Source organism: Schistocerca gregaria, chromosome 2, assembly GCF_023897955.1.
Source record: "Schistocerca gregaria isolate iqSchGreg1 chromosome 2, iqSchGreg1.2, whole genome shotgun sequence".
Classification (NCBI taxonomy): Eukaryota; Metazoa; Arthropoda; class Insecta; order Orthoptera; family Acrididae; genus Schistocerca; species Schistocerca gregaria.
In genome coordinates this window covers 267,588,022-267,601,279 of record NC_064921.1, presented here as the reverse complement: position 1 = coordinate 267,601,279, position 13,258 = coordinate 267,588,022, and the positions used below count along the sequence as shown (strand labels likewise).

The window sequence follows — 13,258 nt, the reverse complement described above, 5'->3', positions numbered from 1 at the left end:
ATACACTGTTACAATTATGAAAGTGCCATCCTTTAGTTTAAGTTCAGTGGCACATGCTTCCATATGTTGCTCTACACAAAATTTTTTAGTTTCTAAATTTTTTGCACTGTGGAAGCTTTTGACATATATGGCAACTCCTCCTCTCATCATATTATCTCTACTTACATGTGCAGCTAATTTGTACCCATTGATGCTAACCTTTTGCATATCAGTGACAATGTGATGCTCAGATAGGCATAGTACATCTATTCCATTCTCAGTTTCTATATCTTCTAAACAAAGCACAAGCTCATCAATTTTATTGTTCAATCCCCCAATATTTTGATGAAATATACTAACATTTTTCATTTTACTTTTGCAACTATCTTGAACTTTTTTGACATCTTTAGTACTTGCATGGCTGAGTTTCCCACTGGACACTGATCTTACACTAAAAAAGAGTTTCCACCATGAGATGTAGTTCCTCCCCCCTTTAAATTTCCTGCTATCAGCCCAGCCAGTTTACCCTTCCCTTTCCTGTTGAGGTGTAGGCCATGTCTAGTATAGTCCCACCTACAGAGTGAATCAACACGAACCACACCAATGTGTGACCCCGCACCAGATCCAAGTAGCCGCTCCAACTCCAAATTAACTCTCCTGACAGAAGAGGTCAAATGAGGTCGGTCGTGGCGCTCCAGAACCGACACAAACCCAACACTGGTATGATTCGATGCCGATGCAATCTTTGCCAGGTCACACTCTATGCTGTACCCCGGATCTCTGTCAATACTGTTGCCCGGCCCACCCACAATAACCACGGTGTCTTCCTTAGTAAAACCTTTACATAGTGAACCTAAATCCTCTGTAACCTGCCCAAGTTCAGCACTAGGTTTGAAAAAACTTGTGACCTGGTAATCCAACCCTAATTCATCCTGCAGAAGTTGGCCCACACCCCTAGCATGCGAACTACCTAGCAACAAGACTTTCTTTCTCTTTGCAGACTTCCCTACATTCTTAATCAATTTGCTGCTGAAAGCTTGTTGAGCCCTGTGTACATCTACTTCTGTGAGAGGCTCATCAGTTTCTGACTGAGGCAACAGGTCAAACCTATTTTGTACATTAATAACAAAGCGGTCAGAAGAATTTCTTGGCCTGTTCCTCATGCCTGTTGCCACTTCCCACCCCTGTTTACCCTTCTCCCCCCTTAACCTGCCCAGTTCTCACCTAGCCTCATCTAACTCAGCCTGAAGGGCAGCAATTTTCCCCTCCTGTTCCACAATCTTCCTATCTCTACTGCATAGCCTACAGAACCACTGATGAGTCTCGCTAATTTTCCCAATTCCCACGCCACTACAGTCGCCCCTCATTTTCCCAATTCCCACGCCACTACAGTCGCCCCAATGAAAAAAGTTACTACATCCATCACACCAGACCCCGGAGCTAACGATCCTACGGCACGTCAGGCACTTTACACTCATGGTACAAATCTATTTTAGTGACAGAAAGACAATTAAGTTACCGGAAAACAATGAAAATACGTGTACGAAAAATTAGGCCTACTCGCGATTATGTAAACAGTGGTTCAGAAGTTTTTTTACTGGAAATTACTTAAGAGATGACGATACTCTACAGATATAAAGGGGCAGCAAACGTATTTAGCACACTAAACTATCAGTAAATGCACTTAAGATTGCGGTATGAAGTTTAATCTGAAAACTCAAAAGTTCGGCCTGGCCGCGATATGTAAACAAAATGAACTTTACGTGATTACTGTGAAAATACGCGAGTAAGACAAAAACCTTTAATGGTATGCTTGCAGAGCACTATAATTAACGTAATAAATTAGTTTCAAGTGTTAAAAAACAGTTTATTACTACTTAAATTACTTATCTTGTACAAGAGCTGTGACTCAGACGTCCGTGTAGCAGGCGCAGGGCTACCAACCAGTCAATGCTCCAAAACCCTACTGCAAACCGACGTCAATGATATAGGTCTGTAGTTAAATGGATTACTCCTACTACCCTTCTTGAACACTGGTGCGACCTGCGCAATTTTCCAATCTGTAGGTACAGATCTATCGGTGAGCGAGCGGTTGTATATGAGTGCTAAGTAGGGAGCTATCTCCGTGGGTTGGTGACAGCATTTAAGCGACTACGAATCTGGATGGCTCCCCAACGTATTCAGTGTCTCTTGGAGACCTCCTCCAATGCTGTCAGAGCAGAACGTGCAGCAAAGGAGATGCTCTTAATTCAGGTGGTATTGAGTGGATTTCAAACAACTTTAAGCGGGAAAGGTATGGCAGAGATGAGCTAGTGAGTGGGAAAGAGAGAGAGAGAGAGCAAGCACCAGGTGCGCCGTGTGTTCACCTTGTTGAGGTCGAGCTGGCTCTGGGCGTGCGTGTCCTGGCACCTGCGCGCCGCGTAGACGCCGCAACCGGCGGTGAGGAACACCAGCAGCAGGGGCAGCAGCGGGGGCCTCGCCATGGCCTTCGGGGAAGGCGGCGCCTCTGACTGTGGCCTCTGGGGGTCTCTCTGGATACCAACTGGATGTACCAGCTGCTGAAGTCCTCTGTACACAACTGCAACAGCACGTGCACACGTGGTTTCAGTCTTTTTTACATCTGTCAGGCAGTATGACGGCTGTCAACGGAATCTGTGCAAAGAATTATTGGGTTGTACCTCTATTAAAGAGACCTTTGGAAATAAGAGAACCACTTGTATGAACATCAAAAGCTCAGATGGAAACCCAGTTCTAAGCAAAGAAGGGAAATCAGAAAGGTGGAAGGAGTGTATAGAGAGTCTATACAAGGGCGATGTACTTGAGGACAATATTATGGAAATGGAAGAGGATGTGGATGAAGATGAAATGGGAGATACGATACTGCGTGAAGAGTTTGACAGAGCACTGAAAGACCTGAGTCGAAACAAGGCCCCCGGAGTAGACAACATTCCATTGGAACTACTGATGGCCTTGGGGAGCCAGTCCTGACAAAACTCTACCATCTGGTGAGCAAGATGTATGGGACAGGCGAAATACCCTCAGACTTCAAGAAGAATATAATAATTCCAATCCCAAAGAAAGCAGGTGTTGACAGATGTGAAAATTACCGAACAATCAGTTTAATAAGCCACAGATGTAAAATACTAACACGAATTCTTTACAGACGAATGGAAAAACTAGTAGAAGCCGACCTCGGGGAAGATCAGTTTGGATTCCGTAGAAACGCTGGAACACGTGAGGCAATACTGACCCTACGACTTATCTTAGAAGAAAGATTAAGGAAAGGCAAACCTACGTTTCTAGCATTTGTAGACTTAGAGAAAGCTTTTGACAATGTTGACTCGAATACTCACTTTCAAATTCTAAAGGGGACAGGGGTAAAATACAGGGAGCGAAAAGCTATTTACAATTTGTACAGAAACCAGATGGCAGTTATAAGAGTCGAGGGACATGAAAGGGAAGCAGTTGTTGGGAAGGGAGTAAGACAGGGTTGTAGCCTCTCCCCGATGTTATTCAATCTGTAAATTGAGCAAGCAGTAAAGGAAACAAAAGAAAAATTTGGAGTAGGTATTAAAATCCATGGAGAAGAAATAAAAACTTTGAGGTTCGCCGATGACATTGTAATTCTGTCAGAGACAGCAAAGGACTTGGAAGAGCAGTTGAATGGAATGGATAGCGCCTTGAAAGGAGGATATAAGATGAACATCAACAAAAGCAAAATGAGGATAATGGAATGTAGTCGAATTAAGTCGGGAGATGCTGAGGGAATTAGATTAGGAAATGAGACACTTAAAGTAGTAACGGAGTTTTGCTATTTGGGGAGCAAAATAAGTGATGATGGTCGAAGTAGAGAGGATATAAAATGTAGACTGGCAATGGCAAGAAAAGCGTTTCTGAAGAAGAGAAGTTTGTTAACATCGAGTATAGATTTAAGTGTCAGGAAGTCATTTCTGAAAGTATTCGTATGGACTGTAGCCATGTATGGAAGTGAAACATGGACGATAAATAGTTTGGACAAGAAGAGAATAGAAGCTTTCGAAATGTGGTGCTACAGAAGAATGCTGAAGATTAGATGGGTAGATCACATAACTAATGAGGAAGTATTGAATCGGATTGGGGAGAAGAGAAGTTTGTGGCACAACTTGACCAGAAGAAGGGATCGGTTGGTAGGACATGTTCTGAGGCATCAAGGGATCACCAATTTAGTATTGGAGAGCAGTGTGGAGGGTAAAAATCGTAGAGGGAGACCAAGAGATGAATACACTAAGCAGATTCAAAAGGATATAGGTTGCAGTAGGTACTGGGAGATGGAGAGGCTTGCACAGGATAGAGTAGCATGGAGAGCTGCATCAAACCAGTCTCTTTTTTTTTTTTTTTTTTTTTTACCTTTATAAGCCTGTGTCCTTATTTATTGGGCACGGTACTTTCCTTTTCGTGGACGATGGAGGAAATGTGCATTTTAATAGAGCTAACGTAGGAATTTTACTCGCGCCCGTTGAGTAAACAGTGTGATTTACGAACTAGAAACATCCCTCAAACTTCCACTGGAGTGCGTTGCGATCGCGTATATCACTTTTTTTTTTTTTTTTCATAGTACAAAATTTATTTTTTAATACAAATGAGATTCAATTACAAAATAGTACACAAGAAAACAACTTATTGGGAAAAGTCTTACAAAGCTTCACCTTTGTGGTGCAGAACATAACAATTAAGCTCAAATTTTACACTTCAAATGGAAAATCAAAATATTACAAAAAAAAAGAAAAGAAAAAATCAGTCTGTGCATAAAATAATCTCCCATCTTTTTGGTTACTTTCATGGAAATGCGATGACAAAGCCACAAAACTGAAGTTGTACTAAGGCACTTATGCAAATAACATGTACAGAAATATGTCAATAAATACTTAAAGAAAATGGTGTTTCTACACACACTAATTATTAAGCTCAACAAAATATAATCACAGCCTACAATGCTTATTTCACAAACTACTAACTACATTTTTTTTTTTGAGAATGCAAAAAAAAAAAAAAAAAACAAGGCAGCCATGCGCAAAAAGTTGCCAATAAAGTGAACTAAAAGGGGCCATCTTGCTCGCCGCGGTCACATTGCTAGGCGGGCGGCCAGGAACGGGCGGTCGTCATTGCATTGGACATCACCAGCCACCAATCGTTGGAGCGCCCGGGGCCGCTGCACACAGTCAGAGACTGTTTCTGTTACCATAGGGGAATCGTGGAAAGATCACATCTACAAGTTAATGTCTTCTCACACCCGGCACACCCCAGCTGGGTGGTGGGTCCATGAATGACGAACCCAAATAGTTCGCAAAAAGGTTCCGGTAATCCTGTCTGTTCGTTAAGACCAGAAACTCGTCGATCATATAGTACCATAAATCGAGGACGTCTTTGTCTCCATCGCGGTATATGTAGTGTATCGCCATTCCTCGTACCCAATTAACCGCATTCATCCGGGTCATAGGGAAATAGACAGCGTCGGGATGAAAGAGTTCTTGGGGTAAAATCGAAACGCAGGGGCGGCGGAGCAGGAAAGCCAGGATCTGGCGGATCAGTTTCCAGCACTCACGCGCGGGGCCACAGTTCAGTCTATGTTCGTCCGTGTCTAACGTCGTGCAACGGGGGCACACAGGGTCGTCAATTAGGTGAATGGCATGCAGCCGTTGTCGGGTTGGAAGTTTCTCGTTAACGACCACATACCACGTCGACCGCACGAAAGTAGACAGGAACGGCGCGTGGATGGCTCGCCATACTCGTGGCCAGTCGACCGTAGGGTGGCGCCGTACAATGTCGTTATCCGGAGTCCAGTGCTGGAGAGCACTATAATAAGTCTTCGCTGTCGGATTCCGTGTCTCCGATATAACCCGCAACACATAGCTATGCTCTACGAAAAACGTTCTAATGTGTGACAGCGAGGGCGATAAATGTCCAACTGGTACCGGTGGGTACAGCGTACGTGGGGCCACTTCTTCAATCAGTAGGCCTGGGAGACTGGCTGTTGGTGAAAGCCAGAGTCGCCTCATGGAACGGAGATACAGTGCCAGCGCTCTGTGCTTGACGTGAGTGAGTCCAACACCGCCTTTGTCGAAGGGTAAAGTAAGCGTAACAAAACGGATCTTGAAAACAGCACCATCGTTCACCACGTGTCCAAACACTGCCTGTATCCTGGAAGCCATCGTGTCCGTTATCGGCAGTACATGGGCGTAATGGTTAAGGTGAGAAGCCATGTACACATTAACGTATTGGGCGCGTTGCAAAATGTTCAATGATCTGAATTTATTGAGACGAGCCTCTAAACGGAGTCGTCGTAAGACCATACGATACGTAAAGGCCGCCGTGCGTTGTATTTGTCGATGGAGTGATATTCCTAAACACTTGAGCATCGGGACCTTTGTCAGAGGTACGGCCAGATCTGAAGGCATTCCTCGTCCTACCTCCATGTAGCGTGATTTCCGAAGGTTGAGCACACTGCCTGCCACAGCCCCATACTGGTGGAGCCAGGAAAACGCCGTGTGTATTTCGTCACCAGACCGTGCTAAGAACATCACATCGTCGGCGTATGCACCACATAGGTTACGGAACGGAGGGTAAGTCCTTCTAAGCGTCGCCGTAGTCCGTGAAGAGCTGGTTCGAGGGCAACGGCGAAGAGCATGGCAGAAAGAGGACAACCCTGCCGGACGGACCTGTTGACACGGACGGGGGCGGACCGACAGCCGTTGATCATAATCCTCGTGACAGCCCCATGGATCAATCGAAGCACAACAGACGTCGTCAGACGCGGGACACCGATGTGTTCCATAACAGCACGCAGGAAACCATGGTTAACGCGGTCGAAAGCATGGTCGAAGTCCAGCGCAACAAGAGCGCCTTGGAGGCGGCAAGTTTGCATGAGCGCCACCACGTCTCTATAGGTGCTTAAAGTCGTAAACACATTAGTGTCGCCCCCGAGGCAGGTTTGATCAGTGTGAATGGCCGCCATTACCGTAGGTTTGAGCCTCTCACGGAGCATGCGTGTCAACAGCTTATAGTCAGTGTTTAGCATTGTCAACGGGCGAAAATCAAGAGGGCGACGGCCTCCGCCGGGTTTGGGCACAGGGATCAAGAGACCCTCAGTAAAGTCAGATGGTACCTGAAAATCGGCGTCCAGGAGTTCACTGTACATCCTGACCCACATTGGGCCCATGAGATCAAAGAACCGCTTGTAAAATTCAAGAGGGAGGCCATCAGGGCCAGGCGTTTTGTTGGGAGAGCCACGCAACAGAGCCTCTCGCAGTTCTTCCAAAGTCACCGCCGACAAGAGCGTAGCATCATCTTGTAGGTTCCGAGAGACTGGTAGGTCAGATAGGACTTCCCTGACCCCTACATTCATGTGGGACTCCCTCTCGTAAAGAAGTTTATATGACTGTGTGAACGCTCGGACGATATCCATTTGTGCGTCAACGCGTCGCCCGTCCTCCGTCTCAACCTCGGTAATGAGCTGCCTCTTGCGTCTTCGGCGTTCTTGAATGATATGGTGGAGGGAAGGTCGTTCACCACGAACATCATCAGTCGTCCTCGCTCGCACCCGCACACCCGCAAGACGTACGGCGTTGATACGAAGCAATTGTGCCTTGACGCGTTGTACTGCTGATTGTCGCTCTGGCGACGGCGGTTGTACAGCCAGTTCGCGGAGCGCAGTATAGTAAAAATCAGTAGTCGCAGTATACCAGCGCGCTCGGTCGCGTCCATAGCTGACTAATGTTCGGCACAGTGCGGGTTTTGCACACCGTAACCACCATTGAAGTACAGAACGGTAGGCGGGTAAACGCCGGTGGCAAGTGCTCCATGTGGACTCGACTGCGCGTCTGCAATTTATCTCATCAAGAAGCGCCACATTGAGGCGCCACGGACCCCTACTTCGGCGGACGCGCTGGCGGGGAAGGGTGAGAGTACACACATATGCGAGGTGATCCGTGAACGCTGCCGGCCACATCTCAGCGTCGACAACGGCCGATCGTAGGCCGCGGGTGACGTAGACTCGATCCAAACGGCTCGCGGAGTGACCAGTAAAGTAGGTGTGTGCTCGACGGTCGCCGTGTTGGATGATCCAGGTGTCCAACAAGGCCAAGTCCTGGACAAGTGCCTGGAGTGCCGGGCAGGTGGTATAGTGTGGCTCCTGGTCGGATGGGCGGAGCACACAATTAAAATCGCCGCCTACTACCAAGTGGTCGGTATTGCCCTGGAAGAGCGGGGCTATATCTTCGGCAAAAAAGGTGCGCCGTTCTCTCCTTTTGCCGGTGCCTGAAGGAGCATATAAGTTCACCAGACGTACTGTACCAATCGTGAGTGCGACCCCCCGGGCCGACGGTAAATAGGAGGCATCAGTGGCCATTATCCCTTCCCGCAGTAGAATCGCCGTACCTCCACCGCCCACATTTGCAGGCATAGTGTAGGCGTCATATCCGTAGGCATCGAGACTGAGTCCTGATCGGACTTCTTGAAGGAAAACAACGTCCAGATCCGCAGCGCGTAACGTATCCTTCAGCATACGGGTCTTGACATCAGATGTAATGCCATTGACGTTGATCGTGGCGAGGCGGTATGCCTGGTCCATCAAGTCTCGGGAGGTGAACATGGTATGACAGGAGGGCAGTAGTCGTGACGTGGAGCGCCGGTCTTGCGAAGTGCTAGGCAGCGACGAGAGGTGCTCATGCCGTCCTAGGCGTCTGTCGCCGGCCGCGTAGACGCTGCCATCGGCATCGGTGCATCGTCTTGGTTCTGAAACGCATCCTGCAACTCCATCTCCTGCGCCCAGTCGCCCAGGGACGTTGACACCACTGGATCTCGAGAGGCAGACGGAGGCAAGGGTGCATCCCCGGTGTCGGAGCTGCGGTGATCTCCCGCATCCCCATGTGGTCCAGACCCAGCGGTAGTGGGAGAAGACGTCGAACCGTGTGAGACGGTAGGGTCGCCTGTGTCGGCGCGGTGGAGCGGTTGAGGCACCTCGTCATCCAGCGGTGTCACCTCGGGCTGTTCTACGTCGTCGGTTGTCTTGCGCCGCTTCTTATGACGCTTGGGTGATTTCTGCTTACGCTGCCGCGCCTCTGTTTCTGACGTAGGGCAAGGGGAGGACGCTGCATCCTGTACTTCAACTTCCATCGCACCGTCGACGAGCCGTTGTGACGGTGCGCCGGGGTCCGACGAAAGGACATCAGTAGCATCAGCACTGAAAGACGCTTGGGGCTCCGTGGAAGCTACTGCAGGGTCCTCCAAAGCTCGCACCAATACAGTGGGGTCGTCATATACAGCTGGCGTCTCCCGTCTCGCCGCCGCAACATACGTAATCGGCAGAGAGGTCGGTGTCGACGGACGAATCTGGTCGGTCGAGGGTGTCTGCGCGAGACGGCGTTGCAGGCATTCAGTACGCATGTGTCCCGTCTGGCCACAACCGGAGTAGGTTCTCGGCTGACCGTCGTAAATAATTATTGCCCTGCAACCAGCGATCGTGAGATACGAAGGAATATGGCGACGCAGGTCAATACGGACTTGTCGCACCCCGTTAAGGACAGGGTAGGTGTCGAAGGTCTTCCATTTTTCGGCCGTGTGGCCGAGAACTGTTCCATAGGGTCGAAGAGCAAGGGTGACCAAATCCGCTGGAACTTCAAAAGGGAGCTCAAACACGCGCACATTTTGGATTCCCAATCCAGCACGTTCAAGCGTCACCACACCCACGTTTCCGTCTGAGTGGCAGAACCGATAACGTGCCGTCGAGCGTCTGAGAAGTTTGTCACATGCTTCGTCGTCAGTGAACTTAAGATATACGACGCTGGAGACAATAGATAAGTGGATACCGATCAGCTCGTTAGGATCAACATGTACCACATCGCGTAAAAAACGCTCTACTTCGTGGGCCTTGGGTCTAGAGTACGTAGTGTCGAACTGCAGCTAGATCGTGGCTTTCCGATACGAAAGAGCCATCGTGTGTCAGGAACGTGACGGCAATACGTAACACTAGCGCGCCGGCGCGGTAAACAACAACACACCCGGAAACGCGACACGGAGCGGCCGGGACGTACCGCACCGCTCCACAGCCAAAGGCCGACTGAAGAAGGGATCGGTTGGTAGGACATGTTCTGAGGCATCAAGGGATCACCAATTTAGTATTGGAGAGCAGTGTGGAGGGTAAAAATCGTAGAGGGAGACCAAGAGATGAATACACTAAGCAGATTCAAAAGGATATAGGTTGCAGTAGGTACTGGGAGATGGAGAGGCTTGCACAGAATAGAGTAGCATGGAGAGCTGCATCAAACCAGTCTCAGGACTTAAGACCGCAACAACAACACCTCTATTTATAGGTAGAATTCGTCAATGTATTATAACTCCAAACATAATTAATAATGAAACTTCATGGCAGATTAATACTTCCAGAATGAGATTTTCACTCTGCAGCGGAGTGTGCGCTGATATGAAACTTCCTGGCAGATTAAAACTATATGCCCGACCGAGACTCGAACTCGGGACCTTTGCCTTTCGCGGGCAAATGCTCTACCAACTAAGCTACCCAAGCCCGACTCAGGCCCCGTTCTCACGGCTTTACTTCTGCCAGTACCTCGTCTCCTACCTTCCAAACTGTACAGAAGCAAAGGTCCCGAGTTCGAGTCTCGGTCCAGCACACAGTTTTAAACTGCCAGGAAGTTTTAAATTAATACTGTCTGCCAGACCGAGACTCTAACTCAGGGCTTTTGCCTATCGCGGGCAAATGGTCTACCATCTGAGCTACTCAAGCACGACTCACGACCCGTCCTCGCAGCTTTAATTCAGCCAGTACCTCGTCTCCTACCCTTCAAACTTTACAGAAGCTCTCCTGAAGACCTCGCAGAACTAGCATTCCTGGAAGAAAGGATATTGCGGAGACATGGCTTAGCCACAACGTGAGGGATACCTCCTGGTAAATGTTTCAAGGTGTGATGTCGTGCCCCAAGAAACTTTTCTGTTCCTGACGTTTCGTACAGGAATGCGATGGAAACCCTCAGTGGCGTTCCTCCAGAGTCTTGCCGACTAACTGTTCGTACGTCCTAGAGCGCCATTAAAACTGCAGGAAAGGGGGCGTGGTCAAAGTAACAGGTGATGAGCAGAGACAATCCTTGTCAGCGATGAAACTTAACTGTCGTTTGTCGTCTTGTCAAAGATAAAACTATCTAGCGACTCTGCAGAGCTACCGTCCGTATGTCGCTAAGTTTCATTGCCTCCTCTTTCCTATAAAAATTATCCTGATGCTTATAAATTTCAGTGGCTTCTCTACATAGTCGTGGATAATAACTTATTGTTATCCACGAATATGTAGAGAAGCCATTAAAATTCAGTGGCTTCCCTACATAGTGGTGGATAATAAGTTGTCGTTATGCACGAATATGTAGAGAAGCCATTAAAATTTATGAGCATCAGGATAATTTTAATAGTTAAGAGGAGGCAATGAAACTTAGCGAAATATGGACAGTAGCTCGGCAAAGTCGCTAGACAGTTTTATCTTTGACAGGACGACAATCGACAGATAAGTTTTATCTATGACAAAGATTATCTTTGCTCATCACGTGTTACTTTGACCACGCCCCCTTTCCTACAGTATTTATGGCGCTCTCGGACGTCCGACCAGTTAGTTGGCAAGACTCAGCAGAGGAATGCCTCTGAGGATGTCCAACGCAGTCCTGATCGAAACGTCAGGAACAGAAGAGTTTCTTGGATCACGACCTCACATCCCGAAAGGTTTACTATCAGCTATGTCATCCGGTCATGAAAGCCTTCAGTCTATGATCAGCCTGGGGGATGTTTCCAGAACGAAATTTTCACTCTGCAGTGGAGTGTGCGCTGATATGAAACCTCCTGTCGGATTAAAACTGTGCGCCGGACCAAGATTCGAACTCGGGGTCCTCAATTCAGAGAGTACAGATGATGACGAGCTTTTCGATTGTCAAGGTGCAGGAGAAAAATCAGGCGCTCTGCACTGATGGTCGATGCGGGAGTACAAATCATGAACCTTACAATCAGGGAGTCAGTGTTAGAAGGGGAATGAGAGTTTGTGAGGAAGTCAGTGACAGATTTAGTAGCTACTATAAAAGACGTGGTGTCTATCTGCAGAGAAGTTTTCTACGGCTATGCCGTGTTAGACTTCCTGCGCACAGTTTCATATGTGAGCGTCCCTCGCAAATAGGACATAGAGTCGGGGACGTTTAAGTAATGCACTGTCACAGTCATTTATTTTTAGAGCAGTTTATTTGTGTTGCATTCTCAGTTCTGTGGAAAGAGTAATCAACTGCTGAACAGACCCCACTTCGTTTAACGATTCGTTACTCCTTTTGCGAACTGTGAGAAGTTTTATGTCAGTTGTTACGGTAATTACTATGCAACACAACTGTGTGATACACCTGTTGTCCATTCGTTAAAGAAACTGTTAAAGAACTTTGTGTGCAGGTCTTGAACTTCACAATGGACTTTTTGAACTCGAATAGTAACCAGAATAATACTATACTTGGGCGATAAACAGTTCAGACAAGAAAAGAAAGGAAATGCTGAAGAATAGACGGGTAGGTCATTTAGTGAATATGGAGGTACTGAATAGAACTGGAGAGAAAAGAAATTCTTGCTTCACTTGACTAAAATATAGGGTCATGGATAGAATAGGTGCGGGAAGTGTGGTAGGTTCGCTGTTGTTTTCTATCTACATAAATTATCTTTCGGATAGGGTGGATAGCAATGTGCGGCTGTTTGCTGATGATGCTGTGGTGTACGGGAAGGTGTCGTCGTTGAGTGACAGTAGGAGGATACAAGCTGACTTGGACAGGACTTGTGATTGGTGTAAAGAATGGCAGCTAACTCTAAATATAGATAAATGTAAATTAATGCAGATGAATAGAAAAAAGAATCCTGTAATGTTTGAATACTCCATTAGTAGTGTAGCGCTTGATACAGTCACGTCGATTAAATATTTGGGAGTAACATTGCAGAGCGATATGAAGTGGGACAAGCACGTAATGGCAGTTGTGGGGAAGGTGGATAGTCGTCTTCGGTTCATTGGTAGAATTTTGGGATGTGGTTCATCTGTAAAGGAGACCGCTTATAAAGCACTAATACGACCTATTCATGAGTACTGCTCGAGCGTTTGGGATCCCTATCAGGTCGGATTGAGGGAGGACATAGAAGCAATTCAGAGGCGGGCTGCTAGACTTGTTACTGGTAGGTTTGATCATCACGCGAGTGTTACGGAAATGCTTCAGGAACTCGGGTGGGAGGC

At 47.5% G+C, this 13,258-nt stretch overlaps 1 protein-coding gene across 1 annotated transcript in view; it reads right to left on the bottom strand.

Moving 5' to 3' along the window:
• The window catches only part of LOC126336854 (uncharacterized), a 145,173-nt gene that overhangs the window by 32,326 nt on the left and 99,589 nt on the right, over positions 1-13,258 (bottom strand). The window contains exon 2 of the mRNA XM_050000947.1: positions 2,346-2,557. Within this exon, the coding sequence (XP_049856904.1) occupies positions 2,346-2,462 (117 nt within the window). The 5' untranslated portion in view covers positions 2,463-2,557. The remainder of the gene's footprint in view (positions 1-2,345; positions 2,558-13,258) is intronic.